Below are 24,783 nucleotides of genomic sequence, written 5' to 3' on the forward strand. Positions count from 1 at the left end.
CACCACCAAATCCACCGGCTGAGGGAGATAGAAGATGAAAGGGGTGCTCTAGCAATGCTAGTTCCGCCTCCGCGGTCGCGAGAGTAATTTACAAATGTGTCAAGACGCACAATGGCGGCGATAGCTCTTCATACGCTCGGCTGGGGTTGCAATGTGATTATCCCGGACGCGGCGGCGACAGTTGTTGTTCTGGGTGGGGATCTTTAAGGGAGATGTGTGTGCTAAATTTTCAAAGCAATTTTCTTTCACTTTCAGCGGAATTGGGGGGAATTTAAAAATTCAGCGAATTTACTTAAGTTAAAAATAAATAAAACAAATTTATATGGTGGTGTATAAAATTTTCCTGCTATCAACAATTGCTTTTCTTTCATTGTGAAATTTTTTAAAAGAGAGGACAAATGAACTACAGTTACAAGAAAACGATGTATCTAGAAATTTAAATTAGACGGAAAAAATACAATTTTACTTGGCTCGGTCTCTTTGGCTGCTGTTTACATTGAAGAACTAATGAGATTCAAACTTTCTTGTAATTTCTTGATTTTCACCTCTCATATATTTAAATTTTAATTTCACATTCACAGACAAAAAAAAATATGAAAATTAAATAAATTATTCAAAATTAGTTTTTGCTCTTTTGCTTGAGATCAATGGTCATCGTTTTGTTTCAAAATTTGTTTAATTCTGAGTGTAATTATCTTTCATTTGAATTTCAGACAAAAAGACTATTAATTTTGCGCATCTCCCTTTAACACCTCCAGTTCTAAACTGAAAACAACCGTACATACGTTCAGCGTCAACCCACAATGCTTGCTAATTTTCCAAGGCCGGAGGCGCGCGAAATTGCGCTCTGCATTGTGTCAAGTTAGCACTGCGTCTGAATGTGTCTGTCGAGTCATCAAATTTAGCGTCGCAGGAATTTGAGCATGCGACGCCGAGGCTCAGCCAATTGAGACCCGCCGTCGTGTGCTGATTGCCAAACGAAAACGCTCCGTTGGTTCAATTAGAGTTTCACTCCAATTAAACTGTCATACATGAAGAGCGCACAATATGCTAAATTTATGTAGAAATATTGATTCTGGAATGAAGCCCGTGACGGTTCTCAAATTCTCAGTATCGGCTGAAGTTTGTACACATAAGCCGAGGATGTAATGATTTTGCCAACGGGCTTATTTACAGACGAAAAAGCTGTCAAGTGGATTTATAAGTTTGATTAAATTTCCACGTACGCTTAGAAACTCTTGTACGAGATCTAAATTTTGTATACAAAACATCAAATGCAGAGTTTACAACGTTTCATAACTAAATGAAAGTTGATTTTGGACTTTTGTAGGGATGTATTGTAAGATTAAAGCCAATTTAGAGATTAGAGATAAAACTCTAGAATAAAATTAATTTAAAAGTTAGAATTTCAGTTTCAAATTGAAATTTTTTACTATAATTGAAAATAATTACCTGCTCATCAATGCCGTCCGGGCAGTCTGGGTCTCCGTCGCAACGCCATCGGAGGGTGATGCAGTGGTTGATGCCGCACGCAAACTCGGTGTCTTCGGAGCACTTGGTTTTGGGGCAGTTGTGCTCGTCAGAGCCGTCACCGCAGTCGTCGTCGCGATCGCACACCCAGCGCTGCTGAATGCACTTTCCGTTGCCGCAAGTGAACTCGTCGGAGCGACACGTTTCATCTGGGGAAATCAAACAAGGCAACAATGCATCGGATCCTTTCGCTTCCGAATCAAAATCAACCCCCCGATTCGACTGACTGACTGTGATCTCTTTCATGTGACGTTTGTTTGAACAAAGGGGAGCGCCTGCGATCGGCGGCGTATGCAACCCGCGCGAGTGGAAAGACGTGCGGGCTGCATACACCTGATGTTGAGATTTTGCTGGCGAAAAAGAACAGGTTTAACTCAAAGTTCTTTTGACGCGGAATCCAATATTTAATAGTCGGCGGGCCTCAAAGGCGGCAGACGTTGTGAAAAGTCAAAATTCTGCTGCACCAGCATAAAAGAAACATGAAAGAGATGCCAGCCACTACAGAGAAATGCAGAGAGAGAGAGGAGAAAAGAGATCTCGACTCTATCTAAAATTAACATACTAGCACAATAAAAAATACATAACAAAGGGTGGTATTATGGCAGAGGAATTTGCACAAGAGGAAAGAAAGAGAGTTATAAAGAGGTGCTGGATGGAGAAGGGAGCAGAGAAAGAAAATGCACAACGAAATCAACGCTGCAGCGGGGCTCTACTTTCTACTTAGGAGCGGAGCAAGAAGTTTCTTTCACACTGCAAAAGAAGAACAGAAAAGTGGTGTGTTAATTTATGGAGCCGTGGCTGCACCGGGAAAGATACGAAGAGGGACGAGCTCTGCGAGTGAAGCGTCGTCTTTCATAAGCCGATTTGCAATTTTTTTTTTTTTTTTTTTTTTAAATAAGATGAGCCACGGCCCCCGTACCTTTTTCCTCGTTGGACGGAAACTCTTCCATCGGTCCGCATCAACCTTCCCAACGACCTCTCTTTCAAAAGCAGAAATAATCCTTTTTATAAAAAATTGTTTATAATATTTTCGTCACCGTCATAGTGAGCGAAGGAAGCGAGCGGATGTTTGACGGCATTTCCTGCGCGACCAAAACTGAATTACAAGCGGCTGATGTGTAAAGCTATCTCAAAAATGCAGCAGTCGCTTTTTAATAAAACACAAGGACGCTCCACATTTTATGACTAGCACACTGGAAATTTCCAGTCGAGCGTTTCCCTCCTGTTTTTCAGGATGCAAATTTTATTTGCTCTCATTCTTCTTCGTCAGGGAATGCAATTAAAATGCAAATGATTCCAATTTTCCTTGAATGCTCGGCAGTGAGCACGATTCTACAAATCCAACATTACTCTCATCCAATCAGAGAGAGAATGTTATGAAATCAAATACTCCGGTTAAATACTGTATTAAATTCAAGATTGCCTTGTGGTACAAAAATAAACTTCATTTGCAACTAAATTCAATCATTTTATTTTCAACTGAGCCAAAGTTTTCCTCAAAATTTCAAAGGCTGTGGTAAAAATGAATATAAAAAAATTGCATAAAAAGTAATAGAGAAATATAAAATTATACTTTTTTTTAAATTAGATTTCCTCAATGTGGTTGCCAACAAAAAATGTGCTGCAGTTTATTTTTATATTTATTTTTTTGCACTCGGGGAAACTTTTGCCGGCTTATGAGCCTCAATTTCCTCTCGCGCGCCCTAATTTGTATTCCCCCCGAGTAATTACGCCGGGAGCAAGCAAAACACCTGGCCGAGCGAAAATAGGTTCAACATCGAGCCGGCCAGAAATTTTATGCGCCCTGCGAGCGCCATCAATAGCCGAGCGGCAGCTTTTTTTGCGAGATGACCTGGCAGCAGTACTTTTATTATCACGACTCAAGCGCCTGTGTGCCGAACGGACGCGGATATCCTTTTAAGATTATCTGAGCGCCTTTTAAAAACGTCCGCCCGTCCGAGGGGGAGAACCAACCACCGAGGGGCAGGCAATATGGAAATGGTGGAAAAACTCGCTCGAGAATTGCTTGCCCACCATTTTAGAAGAAGTTTATCGCCCAGTTCCAAGGGGAGTTTTATTTTCGGGCCGAATTGCTATTGCCACGGTTTACGATCATGCTAGCTGTGCTGACAATGAGGTTGATCAGTTGATGCGCCTGGGGAAGTTTGTTCACGACAAAACGACTTCACTGTCTCTTGATAGTTGAAAGGCAACGGTATGAATAACTACAGGCTCTATAAAAATAACGATCTGAGGAGAGGAGATAAATTTCATCTCAAATTTAAAAATTTAAAAAAAAATGTGAGGGCTGATGTAGAAAGATTTGAGACTGAATTTTTTAACTTAAAAAAATAGAAGATAAAATACTTCTTTATAATGATATTTTAAATGCCACTATAGATTTTCAGCACGCAATCTCTGTTTTTTAATTGAAATTTAAATAAGCAAAATGTTTTTACAAATTAGTTATGCTATTTGTTACATTGCAAAAGTCTATAAATTATTCAGAAAAAAAAAATAATAATTAAGCTTGTTGTTAAATTATGTTCACATTTACGTATCAATAATTTTTCACGGCTGTTGACAATAAAATGATTGATTTTGCAGCTTTAATAATTTAAACTTTCCAATTAAGTTTTTAAACCTTGTAATCTAACATGTGAGCCGTTTCAATGCGGCCAGGGACAATCGTAAAATTGAATCAATTACACGAAAATCCAATCTGCAGCAGTCTCAATCTGCATGTGGCTCATTCCAATCTGCCTCGGCATTTAATTTAATTGGAGCGGCAACATCAGCTAATCCCACTCGATCGCGCAGTAATACCGACACTATAATGGCCGACTTGAAGTACCATTGGCTTGGATTAAACGTCCTGTATCGTTTCATGGAGCTCTGACCTCTCAACGGGTGTTATGGAACCATCGACTCTTGGCAACACTCGAGATGATTCTCTGAAATAACCCCTGATGAGCGTTTGTCTGATTAAGCTTAGAGTGGGACTAATGAGATGTGGAATATCAGTATATGGAGTTTCTCTAGTCTTGTTGAAATTACATGGCATCAATAAAAAAAAAATACAAATATTTTTATATTTTACTGTTGGAACAAAACGCGATATGAATCACCCTAAATTTATTTAAATTTAAAAATTTAGCACAAGCACTTGATCCTTTTGAGGAATTAAAATCATTAAAATCATTTTTGCCTTATTTTTGTAGTCATTTTTTTTTTTATAATTTAATCATCACTGCAACACTAAAAATGGATGTGAAATGCTCAAACCTGGTATTCAAGGAATTTTGAACTTTGGGATATAAATTCAAGATAACAGGTTTGTCTATTTTCCTTAATGTGTGGGTCAAATTTTATCTCCGCCCATAAACGTTGTATTTAGGAGAAAACACAAATTATGTTCCAAACTGTTGGCATTCGCTACATTTTCCGCGCGGGAAAGTTAAGGGTCTCCGTCAAGTGCTGTCAGCAAAGCGCTGAACTTGTTTTGCGCATTCGACTTACTTAGCAACAACGTCAGTCCGACTTAGATAGCCATTAAAAAGCTGTCTGCGCTCGGCGTGTTGTGATAGCGGCTTAAGAGGTCACGCGGCGTTGTTTGAGCTGGTCAGTCTGCACTCTGTACCATCAAGATTTAATGCAAAAGTTTATGCTTGCCGCAAGTATGCCGACCATTGTGTACGATAATCATACAAACTCGTCGCTCGCTGCCTTCGCTTTTCAGAGACGTTGTCTTGTTTTGATTGTCGACGCAAAAGTTAAGGAGGGACGATTATTGGCTGTTTTAATCAAAGACTTTTCAAAACTTTATAGTATATTTCATACATTTTTGTCTGGCACAAGATATATTTTAGCGTTCCAAATTTGGACACTAATTAAATTTATTTTCCTCCTCATGCAAATAATGAAATAAAATAAAATGATTGATATTTTTGAATAGAGGTGGAAAATCAATTGAAAATTTTGAACAGTCAAATATTCAAATTCACCCGCCCTGGGAATAAAAAATCTGATTTTAAATTTCCAGTCGATTAATTTTAGACATGGAAAATAATCAAATAATATGAAAACATCATTGCAAATAATCATCGTCTCTTTTAGAGCGTGTTTGTACGACCCAAGTATTCAATTTAGAGGGATTCATAAATTAAGAACATGGTCACAAGCACTTAATTTATGTAATTTAAAGGGAATAATAATTATAAAGCTTGAGAGCCTTTTTTATCAGCCATCCCTCCTTATCGTGTACTTTTCAGCTTCCCAAGCGACTCCAACCGAAGCATAAATATTCCCAAAAATTACCCAAGAGGCACTTACCTTTTGATAAACATTTGGCCGAGGCTAACATCGTTTTTATCAGAACGCACAGCACAAAAAGGAACTCATTTGCATAATTTAATTTTTGCGTGACACCCACGCATGTCGGGAATAAATTAAGTCTAAAATGGATAATAAAGTCTGCTTTTTATATTAAAAAAAGGCAAAACCAAAGCTCTTGGCACTGTTTACTTGAATTTTGACAGAGACTTGCACGAAACGCCACTCGCGTGTTGAAATGATATTCAGGTAAAGTGTCATATTTTTTTCCTACATTGAGCAAACTTTCGAAATTTCTGCTTGAAACGGAATAAAAGCAATATTCGCAGACGGCAACTGAAAGTGTTCTCCGGCAGTAAATCACTTTAAAACTTGGAGGCAGACGTGGATCAGAACAGTGAGTTTTGGTGATTTGCATAAAACGCTGATAATATGCAAACAAGGCCGGCATCACTTTCGCTCTCGTGTACACATAGGAATCGAGTCGGAAAAGCGTCGCGTTCTGATAAAACAATATTTTGCCTCCAGTGTAATCCAGGTGGATCATTGTCATGCAAATATATGTGCACCGGCAGCTGTGTGTGAAGCTCTTTTCCGATATTGAAACAAGTGACACTGGTGAATAAAATTTATGGATGAGCTCGCGTCTGTCGCTTGAATTATGAGCTAAAGTTATATCTCTAAAGAGAGGATGAGATGTTTAAGTTGAGAATAGTTTTCCCTGCAGCAATAAAAGAAGAGCGGATATAGAGTTCCATAGTAGATTGAGCACGAAAGGGCGTTAAACTGGATGATTTATTGTAAAATTGCCATAAATTTTGGTTTTACAACTCAATTTAAAATCAGTGCTGTAAACTTTATTGGAGGAAATTTAGATTTGGGGTCATATCACATAAATAATAAAATAAATTCGAGGAGAAGAAAAAAATATTAAAGCTATTAAAATCGTAAAAATAATATAATTCAATGTCTTTGACTATTTTTTGAATTTATTTTTGTAAGTAATTTTGGTTCTTGTGAATCGCGATTTCTTTTAAATTATTCATTGCGTTGAAAATAAGATTTCATTCAAAAATTGTAGAAGTAAATTATATTTTATTAAAAATAACCTGCTTGAAGGGAAAATTAAAATGGAACTTATTTCAAAATTATGTAATTTTTTTTAAAAATGAGAAACAGTCGGAAATATATTCATCAGTCAACTTTTCATCATTTTTTTCAGTTAGACAGTTATGAAAAATGCTCTTAAGTAAAAAATAAAAACAACTATTGGAAAAGAGCTTCAATAAAACTGCTTAGTTGAACTCGTGACTGAGATTTGCATAGAGGGTGCAAAACAAATAAATTAGTGCAAGCATAAAAATAGGTTATTGAAAATCATTTCAAAGCAAACAAGAAAACATGCAGGTTTTGTAATCTTACTGCAAGACTTCTCGTCGGAGCCGTCGGTGCAGTCTGCGTTGTCGTCGCACATCCAGGACAGGGGGATGCACTCGCCGGGGCGGCTGCGACACGTGAACTCCTCGCTGGTGCATTTCTTTACATCTGTTTTGGGTCGGGATAAGGTGAGGGAAAGGTCGGGTGAGGGAGAACAGAGAGAGAAAAGAGCCGCATGAGAACCAGCGAAATGACAGAAGGACACTTACGACAGTCGCGCTCATCGGCGCCATCAATGCAATCCATTTGGCCGTCACAGTGCCACGCTTGGGAGATGCAAATCCCATGGGAGCACTCGAACTGGCCGCGGGCACACTTTCCCGTGCCTGAATTCGGACAATGCGCCAAGTGACGCGCTTAATTTTTGCACGGGAGAATAGGGTCTTGTGGAGGGCGCAAATTGGTCTCGCTTGTTGCTTGAGTAGAAAATTTTGACTCATTTTGAGGACTTTGGAATTTTAATCATATTTTTTTATTTTAATACAGTTGAAATTTTGAATTTTTCTAGGCTAGAATTTACTTATAAAAAAATATTTAAATTTGGAATTATTAAGAACGAAACCTCAGATGTTTGCACATATTTTTGTTTAAATTGAAATGAATAATATATATATATTTGAACCCGACCTCCGGAAATTTTATGTTATTAATATAAAAGCAAGTAATCATAATTATTTTTTTAACGATTAATTTATTTTTATTTTTGCGCCTTTTAAATTAGTTTAGCAGTTCTATGTAGCAGTATTTTCAATTTGTATTAGTCCGCAATTTTAAGTTTAAATTATAATTACATGTACCAATAATAAACCAATCTAGTGGCTGACGTTGTCAAAACATCAATTTTCGGCGAATTCTATTGAGGTTTAGCGTTCTGTACAGAGCAATTATTTGCATCATTCATCACCGCCAGGTTAATTAAAATCAAAACCAACACACAGAGAGACGAACCGCCCATGTAACTCGCGCATATTTGATGATACGCAGCAATCGAATCAAACTAATCCAGGGATGCATAATCAAACCACCGTTATTAACAATTTGGTCGAATCAATCGCAAATCAAATAATTAGACGCTGCTCGCCCAGGCAACCAATTAAAATAATTGCATCGCCGAGGCAGGTTGCGCGACCACATCAATTTCAAATATTGAACAGACAAACCCACCCTTCCACGTAACTAAATAGAGTAGGGCGCACACGCTGCGACAATTGTGTGTCAATTCCATTAATTTAGGCAGGCAAGGCCCACCCCGGGCGCAAACAATGAGCTGCCCGAAATTCTGTGCACTGACCAAACAGGGGGCTTTCAAATGTCGGGAACAATTGCGTCCAAACAATGCGTTGTCAAATGAAAGGTAAACAAATTGCTGAATTTTTAATTTGGTATTATTAAATAACATTTTCCTGAGATTTACAGAGAAGACTTTGAGAACTATGTTTGCATATTTATTTGGTTAAAATTGAAACAATTTATATTTTGTTCCGGTTAATTTTTCTTTAAAAGCAATTAATCATATTTTTTTTTAATTAATTTTTCAACGCTTCAATTTATTTTTATATTAAAAAGATGAATTAAATTTTATTTTCAAAGGATATAAATTGCTATTTAAGTACAGGACATCAGAATCTGTCGATAGCAAATTTTAGCTTGGGGTCGAATTGAGAGATATATAGATGGTAGAAATTCGCCTAACCATAAGAGAGCTCGCGTGGTGAGATAAATTCCGTCCTAGTCGCGTGATTCGTGATCGTGTCTTCGTCGGGCGCCCACAAACGTAAATCTTCGCGACTTTGTCTATTTATTGCTCGGCCGGAATGATAAACGAGACGTGACTTTAGAATTCGTCGACCGAAATAGTGAGGCACCCCGCTTGTTAGATCCCATCTTCATCCGCTCATAAAACGTGTGATTTACGGCGCTTTCCTTCATCCGAATTAAAATAGGAACCTTAAAGCATAAAAACCAAAAAAATACAGCTTTTGATATTGTAAAAGTCGTTGAATTTTGCGGAGATTTTTGTGAGCAAATTTTTCCATTTCACTTAGAAGCACCGCTTCCATCCTGATAGCTTTGAGGGAGAAAAAAGTTCACAACTTCCAGGTTTACTTTTTAACAAAGTTTGATTCGACCGAGGCTTCGGAGGACATTTTATTTGGAAAAGTAAATTGCTTAAAAGTCTCTGGGGCCTGGCAAAATCTACCGACCCCAAGGCAAAGCTTTCGGATGCGTGTGTGCGTCAGTCAGATGCACGTGCTGGCGTCTCGTCTGCTGCCGATAAAAAGAAAAGAGCAACAGCAACCGAGGCACCAAAACCTTTTAAAGATTTGCATAATTTAGTTTGGACTTTTCCGATACAAAAGACGGTCGGGCGGGCGACCGTATTAAGCTGAACCGACGGCGAAGTCTGCGAAAATCTCATAAATAATGTATCAAGTCGCTTGGTCGAAGTTGAACGCAAATACATATATAAAAAGTCAAGGAAATTTCTTAAAGTCGAAGTTGTCATGACAACGAAATTATTCTGCAATGTTAATTTGTATGTAAAACGAATCAATTGAAATTTTGATTAACCTAAACCTGTTTTTTACTTTTAATTGTTGATATGAATTATTTTTTCATGAATTTTAAAACATAAAAACCTATCAGGATTTTTATAAAAAAAAATTGCAGCCATTTTAGCTATTTAATTTTTTCTCCAAGATTTGATCTAGTGAAATACAAATGTCCACGAATTAACACATGAATTAAATTTAACGGTTTTGCAGAGCAAGTTCGCAGATTGGCGAAGACAGTCATCAGGGACGTGAAGCGCTTTCGTGCGTACTCAAGTCGAGACGCGGTCATTAATCCAATTAAAGTGCGACGCAGAAGAGAAATAACATTTGCCCGACGCTCTATTATTATTACTGCTTGCCCTGCAGTACTCGCGAGCATTGGCTAATGATCGAGTGCGTTCAATTTTGCTGATTGCCACGGACTCTTAATAAGTGGGTGCCACTCGAGACTGGAAAATAATAATAATTGCCCGCTTGTGCATTTTCGCGCGCACTTGAAACAACCTCGATTGTCGCAATTTTCTACCAACAAGCAACGCATTTTCATAACGAGGCCAAAACACGTTTACAGGGTTGTTAAAAATTTTAATTGGGATGTTGAAAAATCTGTTGTAATATTGAATTTAATGGGATTTTAATTTTAAAAGTATGACTTGGGATTGTGCGGAAGAAGTCTTAATGAAATCCAGATTCAAAATTTAATAAAAACTTTACAAAATTTTACAGGTCTGTTTTGCAATGCCTGTAGGAATGAATGAAATTCATAAAAAAATCTTTTAAATTTATCTTCTACTAATTTCTACATCCAGATTTCATTAAGACAATTTGGAGCAAAATAATTATATCAAATTAGAAATTTTGTCTTACGGCATTCTTCGGCGTCTTCGTCGCTGTTGTCCTGACAGTCGTTTTCACTGTCGCACTGCCAGTGGTCGGGGATGCAGCGGCCGTTTTTGCATCGGAATTCGGTGCTCGAGCAGGTCTTGTTGTCTGTAGAGAGAAATCACAAAACACGCCATATTTAAACAAAGTCCGAATCTCGCGCTAAAATAGGCATCAAAGGCCGCCAAGATGAAAACCAGTTCCGACTAAAACTTCCATATTATAAAAAGAAGAAAAAAAAACGAGGAAAGCTCACACATGTGTTACATTGTAGCACTTTCTCTATGTAAGTACACGCGTCGCCTTTGCACTCGCCGTGATTACATTTACAATGCATCTGGAGCGGACAAAGAAACTCCATTAGGGCATAATTTCATAAGGTCGTAGCGCAAGGGCGGTTTAATTACCGTTGGCAACTTGGGGACGTCAAGGCACGTGCCGAAATTCGCCTTATAAACGACTCAGTTTAAATTTGGAAGTCAAAGGGCGCTGACAAGATTGATTTCGCGCGCGCATTAATAAAGAAACGCATTATGTTGCTACCATTAATTGGGTCAGAGAATCAGAGAGATAAAAGTTCAATTAAGATAAAGATTGACATGCGTTTAAAATTATTTAATTATATATATCAATGCTCATGAAAAAGGAGCGCAAAGGTCAAAGTAAAGAAAAAATTATGGTGTGGTTATTAAAAACTGTAAAAATAGTTTCATCTCAAAACAAAAAAATCATGAACCGGTGAAAAATGAATTAAATTTTAAAAGGCGGAAACTATTTTACTGAATTATTAATCATAAAATAATTTTAATTTCAATTGAATCAATAAAATTTTATCCTCAGTCATAAATACGAAATTGATTGATTCAGTGTTTTTAATTGATCAATTAAACATACATAAACTCACGTGTAAAGATTTTTATGGGTTTGTAACTGCTTTGCAGAATTATGGGCAGTTTGTTATGTCGCGGGAATTACAAAATAAACACGTCATGAATTGAGCTGATCAAAAATAACATTGGAGTAAACGATGTTGCGAAATGACCAGCGTTTAGTCTCCAAGTGCAAATTGTGCGACTCTGATTAAGTCGTCAGGGCAGAAATAATTGATCTCGGCAATTACGTAAATCAAGAGCATGGAAGTTTCGTCGCAACAAGCAATCATCGCGGCAACCTTACTTCTAATTTCGGACTTTGTTTCCTCGAAAAGTAAACATATGCATGGCTTCAATGATGTTTTTAATTGCACAGAGCAAATCAACCAGGTTACTTTCCTTGAGCGAAGGCAATTTTGCATTTTCGCCTCAAGCCGCGTATTTTCTCTGCGAAAAGTGCAATAAAAATTCGAAATGGTGACCTAGTTGCTGCGTACGGAGCGCGTCGGCCGCGGAAACTCGTTTTGAATTAAAAATTCCGCAAAAAAAAGCGGTCGTGGCAGACTGTGTTTGACCACTTGTTTACAACGACGGCGGCAAAAAGAAAAAACATATAACGACCTCGATAAATTACACGAAATCTGTCTGGAAAAGTGTCATTAGAGGTCAGTAATAATATAGTTGGTGGAACCGGCGAGCGAAATTAACAACAGGACGAGAGCTGAAAAGCAAAACCTACCCCCTGGGGGTGGGAGGAGACCACAATTTTATATCATCCCTGCTGAGATTATTTTTGATGTTGGCAATAAATACCGTTTGATTGGACAATGGTGACTTTCGGAGTGGTTGAAGTGACCGCCACCAGGGTGGTGTTCGGTGTCACAACAATTCTCGCAGGGGTGGTCGTGGTAGTGGGGGTTGTGGCTGTGGTGGCCGCGGGGGTGGTCGTGTTTTCGGCGGCGACCAGCCCGGCAAGGATCGCCAGGAAGAGGAACGCGTGTCGCATTTTGTGCACCAGATATTCCTTTAGTTCTTCAACACTTGCGCGCAAATGAAAAATAAATCAAAGTCGCAGTATTTGCTGGATCAAAGGTTCACGCCAGAGAGGAGAGAGGAGGCTGCTTCTGATACAACGGACGTCAAGCGGCTATCTGACCAGTTTGTGTGTCAGAAACCGAGGCAAAACATTCAAGCGTGTGTGTGTAGTGTATGTTTGTAAACTAATTCGCGTGTTGCGTCAGAAAACGCGATCTGATTGGTCGTGGAGGGGAAATCTCGCGTGTACCTTGAGTACCAAACAAGTGGATAATTCATAAATTGCGACGGATCTTTTTCGGAGAGTGTTATTGCCGGCATAAAAGTTATTATAAGTAAGAGTAAATTTTCTCGGAAGTGTTTACGATCGTTTAATTAGCAGCTTCCTCTTTAAAAGTGTTAGGTAAAAATTTAGATTTATTTAAGGATTTTTTATTTTATTTTAGAAATTAAAATTTCTTCGTTTACGATTATTCAATTTGTAAATAATTAGTTAAGGCGATGGAGTTGGAAAAACTCTGAATTCAAAATCAGAATTTGTATTATTAAAGTATTGGTTTGGTTTTATGAAAGTTTATTTATTTCAAAAACTAATACATTTACATTTATTTTATAGAAAATTCAAATCACGTATAAGAATAATTATAAAAACATGCATTATTTATTATTCATCACTATAATTTGCAATTTTTTTTCTCTTGTTAATTATTATAAGTAAGATGTACTATTTTTGCACAAATTTCCATAATTAAATTTTGACAACTTTCATAATAAATAATATTTTGCTTTAAATTTCCAAATATTTAATTGATTAGACTATTTAAAAAAAAATAACTGCACTTAATATTTTTTTCTTCTTCATTAAAAGTAAATCATATGATTGAGATCAATTAATCGTAAAAGCACTTTCAATGCCAAAGGTTGTTTCCAAGTTCTTGGAATGAAGAAATCGAACACACCCAGGTTATGAAAAAGGAAAGACACTTGCTAATTATCGCCTCCCAACAGCTCCATGTTTGTTGAGCCCGCGAGAAAAATGCGTAGTTAAATTCCTTACTTTGTAACATTTGGCGTTGAATACCGCAATTATCCGCTTGTAAAGAAATGAAGCGATCGTTTAAAAAGTTTACAACGGTTCTCGCCGGCCGTTCAGTGTTTAGCCGCTTTGACGGTTGTTTTAATAAAACTTTCGGGTCCTCCTTCATTTTTCTGCTCCACCTCTTGTTCGACAGCCACTAATAAAAAAGCCACGAAAAAAGTTTTAATCATCCTTTGGTGAGAAACTTCGCCACCAGAGAAAATGGGCGAGATCATTATTGGCGCCGTCATCAAACCATATTACGCCCGGGCCGCCGATGAAAACTTGCAGACCTTCGATTATTTTCAGCGCGGCTTGTAATATAACGTTGAGAAAACACAGCAGCGGCTTCTTTTCGCTTTCGACGATGGGAACTTTTGGACCTGCAGACTGAAAAAGCAATTGCTTTCTTTCAGGCGGAATTATTTTTCTTCCGGGCGAAACTACGGGCAATTAATTTGCCTCAAAAGCGTGTGAATTGAGTTTTGGACGACTGGTTTTAGGCGCGTACATGAAGTCCCGCCGGCAATGTGTTAGAGTGAGGGACGCTTTTATTATTAATTCAGGCAGCGCACTAAAGCCTTTCACTTAAATTGTCATCAATTGGGTCTTTTGCAACTAGTAATTACACCTGCTCCGCACAGGTGAGCACTGGCGCCTGCTGCTGACCCAAGCGACAATTTGTTACTATTAGAGTCAAAATGGCAAGGCAGGCACACCCTATTTGTTCATTTTAGAAGGTAGTTGAACAAGCTAATGAAACTACTAAAGTTTAACTTAAAAAGTTAACAGTTTGAAACAGAAATTAGCTTCGAGAAAAAAATTTTATAAATGGAATAATTTTGACCTTAGCACACCCAAAATAAAGAAAGAAAAGGAACGAAATAGAAAAAAAAGTTGAATTATCAACGAAGTGTCTTTTTTTTAATTAAAACGTAAAATGATTTATATGATTTACACTTTTAAACTTTGAGATTTTTTGATATTTTTTTATGATTGCAGATTAAAATAAATAAAATAGAATGGACTTGCCTTTTCCATTGCATTATATTTTTTATTATGACTTTTTATGTCATTCTTGAGCAAACAAGAAAGTCCTTCGTCCGTGGACCTTGAGTTGAACGCAAAAAACCGAAGCAGGCTGGGTTGATTACGTGAGTTCAAGGCGGGGCGCAGAGGAGCACGTGGCCGGCAATGTTTTGACTGCCGAGGACACAAATCTCTGCTGCGAGACGAAAAGAGGGCAACAGAGTCACGTGGCTGCTCTTTGGTCCATGAATGATAATTGCACGTCTCCGTGCACCGGCAGCGAGTGAGCAACCTTTAGCGCATAATTATCGGTCGCTGACGGGCGCAATTTGCTTCAAAACCTCAAAGATTCCGGCTCGGCAAAGATGATAATATCGAGTTTGCTGCGCATTTCGCGGTGCGAAAGTTTAGTCGTTGGTCTCGGCAACGACTGAGAGAACCGAGAAGCCTCGCGGCTGCAGAGGCCGACATTTAATGAAAGGGTTTGTTGCGGCAAAAGATGGAGTGGGATGGAAAAGAGCAGAGCCAAATCAAATAATTTTAAATATAAACGCAATCTCTGCTTGAGGTTTACACCGAGTACATACTAATTCTTTCAAGTTACTTCCTCAATTAAAATTTCAATTAAGTATTTAAATTTTAAATTCTTATTATTTTTAGGTTTGTGTCAAGGAAGATAGATTTGTAAATAAATAAAATTTAGAAATAGATTGAGAATTTTATTTCATTTTGGACATTTTAAAACAAAAAATTTTATATCTCATTTTAATTTTACAGTACATAAGATATTTTTTTTTTCATTTTTTTTTTCATCAAAACATTTTAAATTTGAAGTAGCGATTTTTCCATCAATTTAGCTGATTGTTGTTAATTTGGTAAAGAGCTGGGAATTTTGTGTTGTTTAACAGAAAACGAATTGTGAGAGTGGGTTGATGTAAAAAGATGCGAATCTGGGTCACTTGGGTCCAAATGGTTGATGGATGTTCTGTGTGCGCGATACACAATGGAGAGCGGGTTGTCCCCACGGAGAAGCGTTAGTCGCACAGATAAGCGAGGCATTCTCTCTCTCTCATCCTTGACCTAAACACCAATAAATCAATTCAATGGAGAAAAAGAGACCCTGCGCACCGAAATAAAGTCTGCAATTTGCAGCACAGTGAGCAGAGAAAAAAAATGGAATTTTCAAATTAATTTGCACTCAAGACCAGGCAACGGCTGCACTCTCGTCTCAGCAAGAGCTTAATAAAGTTCAAAGCCTCAGCGTAATTATTTCAACGGGGGAAGCAACTTCAAACGATAATCTACCCACTTCCCACGCAGTTCCGCCGACATGCGCCTCACCCTATATTCGAAGGATGTGGTGTTTTCCGAACGGCAAACCGGAGAGAGTTTGGTACAGTTTAATGAGAGTTTTAGGCAGACGCTATTGTGCGTGGAAGACAAAGGGGCAATCGGCAAAATGCACCCTTCTCATTGTTTTCAATTGTGCGGAGAGAATTGAATCGTGCAAATCCCATCATTTGAATATTCTGCTTAAAATGACAAAAAAAAATAATATCTGTTAAAAATCAATAAAAAATGTTAATTATTTTTTTTATAATAAACTTAAAATACGGAAAATAAAGATTTAAAACTGACTTTTTATATTTTTTTCAAGAAAATTCTGTCTCCTCCTCCTCCTTTTTGGTAAACTATTTGAGAGTTAACTGCGATTTTAAGAGGCTAAAAAGGGAGCATTTATTTTGTGACTGTCGTTTCCAGAGTTTAGAGCACCACTGCCTTTTAATTAATTGCACTGAAACGTACTCTGGGCAAACAATAAAACGGATGATTTAGTCCATTTGGGCGCAGAGGGTTAAGCTGGCGCCGGAATTTAAAGTCAATTTCACTGCGAGCAGAGAAAGGGTGGCCGCGATTGGCCAAATAAATAAATCACTTAGCAAATCCATGCTCCTTTATTGCGCACATTTATTTATTATCCAGCGTGGAAGCAATAAACCGGCGGTGGCCGGGGCTATAAATAAATTCGCGGACGAGCCCGAGCGGCGGCAGCTTTTCCAATACGCGAGCGCACCGGAAACCCTCTTTTCATCCTGGCGGACGGGATTTCGCAGATATGAATTTGTTTTAAAGAATAATTGCAGCTCGTCGTCCCCGAGGGTCGTTCCAACGCCGATTGCGAAAGTTGGGCGAGAAGATGAGAGACATGCTTTGTGTCACTTTGTTTGTATGGAAGAGAAAAGCCTACTTTTTGTTTTATGTTTGCTGCAGGAAAATTACTTGCAGGTCTGTTGGGAAATACATATAATCTAGGCTTGACTCAAAAGAGCCGTTGGAAATACATATTTAAAAAATGCAAAAAGGTGGCAGCTTTTGTGACAATTATTGACAAAGCCGTCCTATTTTTGTGATGAAAAATTCTCATTTTCCTCTCTAAATTTTGCAAAAGGTCAAGGATTTTGCAAGCCTTCTTGAGAACGACAATGGAACTTCAAGAGTTCATCGATGGGAATAAATATTGTTGAATTACAAACAGATTCAAATGTAGATCTGAATAATTATTAATTAATCTCATGTAACTCTAAGATTTAAAAAAAGAAATGAAAAATTAATAATAGTTTCATCTTCCAAAAAAAAGAGAGTGTAAAAGACACAAGAATTTATCAATTTTAATTTTGTAAAAGCTCAATCGATGAAGAAAGACAAAGATTTTTTTGTATCTTTTGCATTACTTTTGTGTCGACGAGAAAGCACATCAACAAAGTCAAATAACTCTTTATATTCACAAAATGCGACTCTGCACTTTTCCATGTCCCGCAGCAAAATCTTAATCTTTAATCCGCAGCACAAACCAAAACGCGAGCAGGTCAACCACCCACGTTATCGACTGCAATAGACAAAAAGTTCCAAATCCCATCGCAATCAGCGAGGTGAGCCCATCCAATTCTGCCAAATCTCTGGATTTGCTGTTGAAATAGAAACGTAGAAACGAGAGTGATCTTTTTGTTCGTGCCGCGAAAAAGAAAGGGCCCTCGACAGACCCATTCAAAAGGTGGCGCCGCTTTTCTTGTTCGGAAACGAAAAAGATAAGGCGAAGGTGCTATACTGGTGAGAGCACTCGCCGGCTCGAGTAACGACAACACCATACTCTTTCAGAGTAATGGAGTCTGACCCTCGCCATCAGAAAGCACACAGAAAGGGCGAAATCCAAACCGAGTTTATATCTCACCTCGCTCTCTCTCAAACGCACCAATTTTAATGCATCTCCCTTTCCATTTATTCAGATCGATTTGCACTTATATTGGGGCTGCAGCCTTTTGTTGCTTTTCACTCGCTGTTTTTCCTGCCGCAGCGGCGAACATGCAAATTCACTTCTTCTTTTTTTTGTTTCCTCACGCAGTTCAGAGACGCGGCGGCAGTTGAGTGGCGCGTTGGAATTGTTCCCGCCGCCTCTAAATAAACACGTTATATTTTCGCAGCCGAAACATGGCAGGTGTCTTGTTTACATACATTTTATATTCTGCGTGCGTCTAGTTTTCCCCAATGATATATACCACGCATGCACGTGAATATTTATTTGTGTCTGGAACCACCGAGATCTGTATTTTCAATTTGGAATTTACACCCTTTTGTTCTGGTTTCCCGTATTTTGGGCTAACTGAAAAATTGTCAGCTTGTGTTTAGTTCCATTGAGTATTTAATTACCTCTGACCCAAATATTTGTGTTATCTCTCGACTAAAATTTAATTTTTTTGCCAGAATTTTATTTTCATTTCCTTGTTTTATCCAAATTGCCTTCAGTAAAAATGAAGCTGCTTTTAAAAATATTATTATTTGGAATTTTCATAATTAAATTAATATCTAAAAAGGATTTCACGCTCGCACTGCGCTTTTTTGTTGGCAAAAATATTGAAAGTCCAACAAAATGTACAGTATGCGGTGCTGGGCCTAATTTGATGATGGATGACGTGTCATCAGTCATGATATTTCTAAAGAGCAGCCCGCCTGCCTGCAAACACATAGCACAGCACGTCCACCAAATGATATTTTAATATTTTCGCAAGCAAAAATGAGGCGAGATGCTGCATCGACTTGCCAAAATAAAAAACGTATACAGTAAAAAGAGCAACAAAAATGCAAGTATAAAAATACCGGTAGGGTGGTGTATTTCGAGGCCGAAAATGATTGAGGTCGTACTAGCTTCCTGGCCGAGAACATGCAATTTTCATAATAAAATAGTATGGTGCGCCACTGTAATTACTAGAGCACATTTAATTATTTTAAATTCAAACTGGTTTGAGGGCCTATCTGTTAAGATCCATATTTAGGCCGCGGTTTAATTACATTTCTAATAATCAAATTAAATGTTGAAAAATTGATAGAATAAATATTTTTTCTTACTAATTTAAAAAAAATCAGTATGTATGAACTTATTTACAATAGTATTTTATAAAAATAAATTTAAATATTATTAAAATTGAAATAAAAAATTAATTTTCTCTCAATATTTTCAATTACTTTTTCCCAATAGGAAATGATGTTACAATTTTTCCATTATATTTTGCTGAATATTTTTTTCACAAAGGCTGCTCTGCTACTTATAAGGGTAGCCAATATCCACAACCCTGTCGGGCACCGGCTGCGTGTGCCTTGCTTTGTGAAAGAGCTTCGATATGAAATACTCCTGTCCGCCACCACCGTAAAAGGGAAAGAAATTCATGAGGAAAATAATTGATGGCGTTTCATCAGCCTGCCAGCTGAGCGAGCGAGTGTTCGTTCCATAAATGAAACTGGCCGTTCAAAGGCCGTCTGCGGACTGCACCAACCGCAAGGAGTCAATGGCTCTCTGCGATCTGGCAAGGTGAGTTGGACCAGTTTTTGCCGGTCGCGCCAGACAACAATGAGAAAAAGACCGACTATAGATTGCTGCGCAGTTCAAAACGAGGTTATTCCTCCTCTCGAATTCCGTCAATAAAGCGGCGCGGTATAAACACACTTGAAATTACACACCTTGCAGATCTCTGTGTAGGTAAAGTGAGCATGCCAGACACTCCTGATGCACGTGATCGCTCGCTCGAGACACCGGCGGCTGTTTTCAAATTATTGGCAGAAGCAGGAGAACGGAAATGCCTTTGGGGCGTTTCTCATTCTTGGAAAAAGCAAGTATTAAAATGCGAAATTGATGGTTAGGCCTCAAAGCAAGGTGTTCTTGTCTTTTCCTATTAAAATTCGTATAAATAAAATTATCATGAATTAAATATTGCTTTAATTGATAATACAATATCCGTATGAACCACGGAGAAATTGTTGGTTACAACTAAATATGAGAACATAGTTGACATGATGAAACTTATAATATTTATTGATTTTAAATAAAAAATTTTTGTGAAACTATTTACAAAAAATTAATAATAAATAGGGAAATAATCATAATATGTTTAATATTTATAATGAAAATTAAAATAAATATTATAATATATATTTATAATATAAAATATTATATAATTATAATAATATTATAAATATTATAATATACAAATTATTGTTTTCTAAAATAAGAAAAGATTTAATCAAAGTGAACAAAATTGAATTTTGAGCCGCATTGCTTAAACGTTAACGATCGATGCATCAAACCCGTGGGACTAGAAAAATTCTCGGCAACAAAATAATTCTCCAGTGCATAAATTATGCAGATCAGGCGCATTTCACTTTTAAATTGTCAGCGGGGACGCGCTATTGTTCAGATGTATGAATTTCAATGAGCGGAAAAGTGATATGTGGAGCTGCGCATTGTCACGGCGGGCAAAAGTTATTTTTCACTCATTAGCGTTTGATTGTGCGGCCGGCCAGTTTCCAATTACCATTTGGCGAGTGATCAATACTCATCAGTGGACTGGACGAAAATATATTTTAATTCGAAAATTGTTTCTCTGATTGGTACGCATTTAAATTGGAAAATCTGGCCTGGAGAAGAATTTTGCACTAATTGATTTCTGCGGCTGTGATCGAAATCCAGACCCGATCGCTGAAACAACACGGCCGCCCGAGGACGAACTTTATAATAAATGCAATTATATGTGTACCCGAGAGAGGAGGAGGAGTGTTCTGGCAATTTGCTCTGCTTTCTCGGCCGACGAGAGTATAATTACGACGCAGGAGAGGCGCCCTTTCCTTCCATTCGAGCCGCCCCGGTCGTGCGCAATTTGAATAAGTACAGAGAGTAATGAGTCCGGCTTGGAGAGATAAATTGGCTCTGGCGAATAACAGCAATTAATTCGTTGCTCACTAAACGACACTTGACGCGAAAAATCGCCTGGCTTTGTGTGGCGACGAGCAAAAACTCCTAGCGGGCTTTCAAAAGCGCGTGCATAGAAAGAAAGTTAAGTCGGTTGGGCACACTCTGTACCAGCTCTGTACGTATATTTAATTCAACGATTAAACTTGTTATGTTAATGAGAACTAAAAATAGCTTTTTAATCGCATTGGATCTGCTCGGCTGTAAAACTGTTGTGACGTAAATGTGTATGACCAGCTTTGCTTGACACTCATAAATAATCAAAATGGGCGATTCTTTAACTATAAAATTAATTTTATGATATAGACTATCTACAAAAATAGTTTTACAGAGATTGCAAGTTGCAAACTGTCGTAAATTATATTATTAAAGTATTCTGAATTCAATTTACAATAATTTAAATTTATATTTCTTTTTATTTTTTATTTTTGGATATACAGAGATGAAGTGCCTGAAAGTATACTTTGTAATGGTTGGTTTTTAATAATAAAGTATCACAATCATAATAATTTACTTGAAAATGAAAAACTGCGCGTTTTTAAATATCCACTATATAATTTCAATTATTTTGTTACCCCAACACATTTTTCAAATATTTTACCTTATCCAGAGCATAAATTATATTCCAATTAATTTAAAAAAAAAGGAAAATGTGAAATAACTCTGGCAAAACTGTACAAATTAAACAACCTTTGCTGAAATTCCCATATTACATTTTTTCCTCCTCCGCCTATGCCAAACCAAACAAATCGGTCAGGCGTAAAAATCTTTCCGATTCATTATAAAAGCAGAGAGGCACGTACGGCTCCATCCGAACTTTCTGATTTGCCAGAGAGCTTGACGACATATCCGTAGGTAAGCAAGCAGGGCACACACGAGGTTTTCCTGCCGCTGATGTTCATTTTCAATACTCGAGGCAAACGCGCCGATTCGATTCGCGCTCAGGAAAAGCTCCGCCGTGTAGTTACTCATGCAAAAAGTTCCGCACACCGGCAGCAGCGGCACTCGCATTGATAATGTTTATTTATTTATTCAAAAAGAGGAAAGAGAGAAAGAGGAAAAAGATTTTCCGTCGGCCGGGCGAAGTTTGCTGCCGCGATTTGGCTCCCGGGCGGGTGAGACGTGTTCATATTTTTTTACGAGAAGCAACTCAAAAAGGCACCAGAGAGAGAAAGAAAATTTGCACAAATAATCAATGGTGTATAGGCGCATGAAAAATTCATGAGTTTCTTCTTTGGCGACCGAATTCTGCGAAATGGTGATAAATAATTTTTATATTTTAGAGTGCAAACTCTTTGGCTTCAACGGAAGCAAAAATTGTAAAAATTAATGAAACATAATTAGCATCGTTGTGCTCAGATTAAAAATCGTAATTATGAAAATGGAAAAAAATGTTAGATGGAAATTTTTTATTTCAAAATTCCTTTATAAAACTCTGGAGTGAAAAATGAGGATTGAAAACCTGAAAATTTTATCACAAAATTCATTTATTATGCTTTGTAACAAAGTGAAGTGTCAGAATAATCAATTTGGCCTTATTGTGAGAGGAAAGGATGAAAAATACGGCACGGCAATCGCTCGGAGAAAGAGGAAAACGACGGTACTGCTGACGGGGCAGATGTTAATGGGCGAGAAAAAGAGAGAAATGGATCGACGGATGCTTTCTCCAAGATGCGCTCGCACGTCCAAAGCGAATAACAAATGGTTTGTGTGTTGCAGTCGAATACCAAACGACACGACACACAGACGAGAGCTTGTTTTCCCAGCCATGTACAGTGCAATGTATGTACATACATGATTGTAGCTACGTGAGCATTGTTAAAAATGACAAATGTCCCTGCAGAGCGACTCAATTTCCCTGCGAGTGAGGATAAAAAAAAATTCATTTCTGCGGACGGTGGCAATTTCTAGAAGTTGTTGACGAAAACATGCGTCTCTTTCCTGTAATATCCGGCAGGCTTTTATTTGCAACGTCAAAAATTATTATTTTATTATTTTAATTATTAAACACCACGGTGGAAAAGGTTTTTATTATGAAGCAATAGTTTGAAGGGAAGTAAATAATTTTTTTTAAAGATAATTTAAAAAATATTGATTTCAATACAAATTGACACGGAATAAAATCAATGATTTATCTAATTGTCTTTGAAATATTTCTTTTTTAATATTTCTATGAAAAAGGTTATTATCAAAATCTGTCATAAATAAAGTATAATAAAATAAAATCAATTAAATACTATTATTTATATAACTTGATATTGTGAGAATCAAGTTTCAGCCAAATTTTTAAGAAATTCATACTTTCTCTTCTGTTGACGCTCAACATCTCATGATTTATTTTACTTTTTTCCTTGCTTGAATTTATATTCCGAACCATGAAAGTGCGACGAAAGTAATTGGCACCCCTTTCCCTTGACAAAGTGTCTCGCGTTTGACATGACCGAGCCCATTTCGCAGGCACGTGCAGCGCCGTCGAAAGAAATTTTCACCGAGTTTGAGTTATCACCAAAACGCCTGGCTCGAGGAGTCACTCGGCGGGCGAAGAAAAATCGGTTATGCTGCGAAATTACCCTCGTGCGTCTTTTCAGGGATGAAATTACGCGTGAACTTAAAGAGCAACTTCCTCCCGCTTCTTTTCGAATGACAGAGCGACGGCCATGCATCTCTGCCATGAGAGCAACAAGAAAAAAAATTCGGCGTATTTTCGGGATTTGCATGTCGCGGCGGAACAGAAACGCTCCGCATCCACCACACGCCATTAACTTGAATAAACGACCCTTTGCGAAATTCAATATTTATCTTTCCGCGGCTGCCAAAGACGAATAATAGAGCGTATATTGCGAATCAATAAACGACCGGTTGCAGCATCTTCTCTTCTCTCTCTCCATTCATTTTTGCTGTGCATCGGAATGAAAGAGGACGCAGACGCTCGTTTCTCAGCGAGTCAGATTTGTAAACAAAATAGGTCACAGCGGAGCAAATAATGCAATAACATAAAAAAAAAAAAAAACCACCGCAGATACTAAATTGCGGTGCGTTGGTTGACACTGCCCTCGCAAGCGATAAGCAAATATTTGTGCGATGTATCGAATGGATCAAAGATTACGAAACGGATTTTTTGCAATCTTTTATTTAACTGCGTCTTTAACCGATGTTTGCGTAGCATTCTATAAGATGTTATGCAAAGTGTGTATCAATAATACTAATGAATGGGTAGTTAAAAAAATTATATAAACAAACATTACATTTGAATCTACAAAATAAATACAGCAAGTTTCAATTTTTAAAAATTGTCTTCAATTACTTTTACGATTTTTTTTTCTTTTCAAATTTTATTAATGATGACTTTAAAATTTTCTAATTTATTATAATAAGAAAAATTTAGCGCTTTTTAGAGTAACATTAATTTGCCAAAAGCAGTTTATGGAGGGTAAATTTTTATTCGGCTTATTTAACAATAATCTCAAAAGCAAACATTAAAAAATTACTCAAAATATTTTGCAGCAAAAATTAATTTGTAATCGACAATATCAGCATTTGGCAATTTGAATGAGTGTGAATGTGAGAGTGGAGAGCAAATTTGTTTGAACTCATCCAAATCAATCAAAAATTTAATCATCCAGCCAAAATTGTGGAAGCGAAAGCAGCAAATTTACGCCTTTGTAAATACGGGAAACGCAAAATTTAAATTTGAAAGGCCCGCGGAGCAGAAAGGCGCGTCAAGAGCAGACGAACTTG

The 24,783-nt window shown here is 37.5% G+C and overlaps 1 protein-coding gene across 7 annotated transcripts in view; it reads right to left on the reverse strand.

Moving 5' to 3' along the window:
- Positions 1-24,783, reverse strand: part of LOC132198346 (low-density lipoprotein receptor-like) — a 95,734-nt gene that overhangs the window by 13,087 nt on the left and 57,864 nt on the right. For 4 of the 7 annotated variants that reach the window (XM_059622333.1, XM_059622330.1, XM_059622332.1 and 1 more), the window contains exons 3-5: positions 10,722-10,844; positions 7,285-7,407; positions 1,453-1,679 (exon numbers count right to left, since the gene is read on the reverse strand). In XM_059622333.1, the coding sequence (XP_059478316.1) occupies positions 1,453-1,679; positions 7,285-7,407; positions 10,722-10,844 (473 nt within the window). Of the gene's footprint in view, positions 1-1,452; positions 1,680-7,284; positions 7,408-7,508; positions 7,626-10,721; positions 10,845-12,421; positions 12,785-24,783 lie in introns of those variants that run through there. The other 3 variants (XM_059622335.1, XM_059622336.1, XM_059622331.1) reach the window with 3 other exon arrangements.

Source organism: Neocloeon triangulifer, unplaced genomic scaffold (assembly GCF_031216515.1).
Source record: "Neocloeon triangulifer isolate White Clay Creek 2 clone unplaced genomic scaffold, ASM3121651v1 ptg000012l, whole genome shotgun sequence".
Taxonomy (NCBI): Eukaryota; Metazoa; Arthropoda; class Insecta; order Ephemeroptera; family Baetidae; genus Neocloeon; species Neocloeon triangulifer.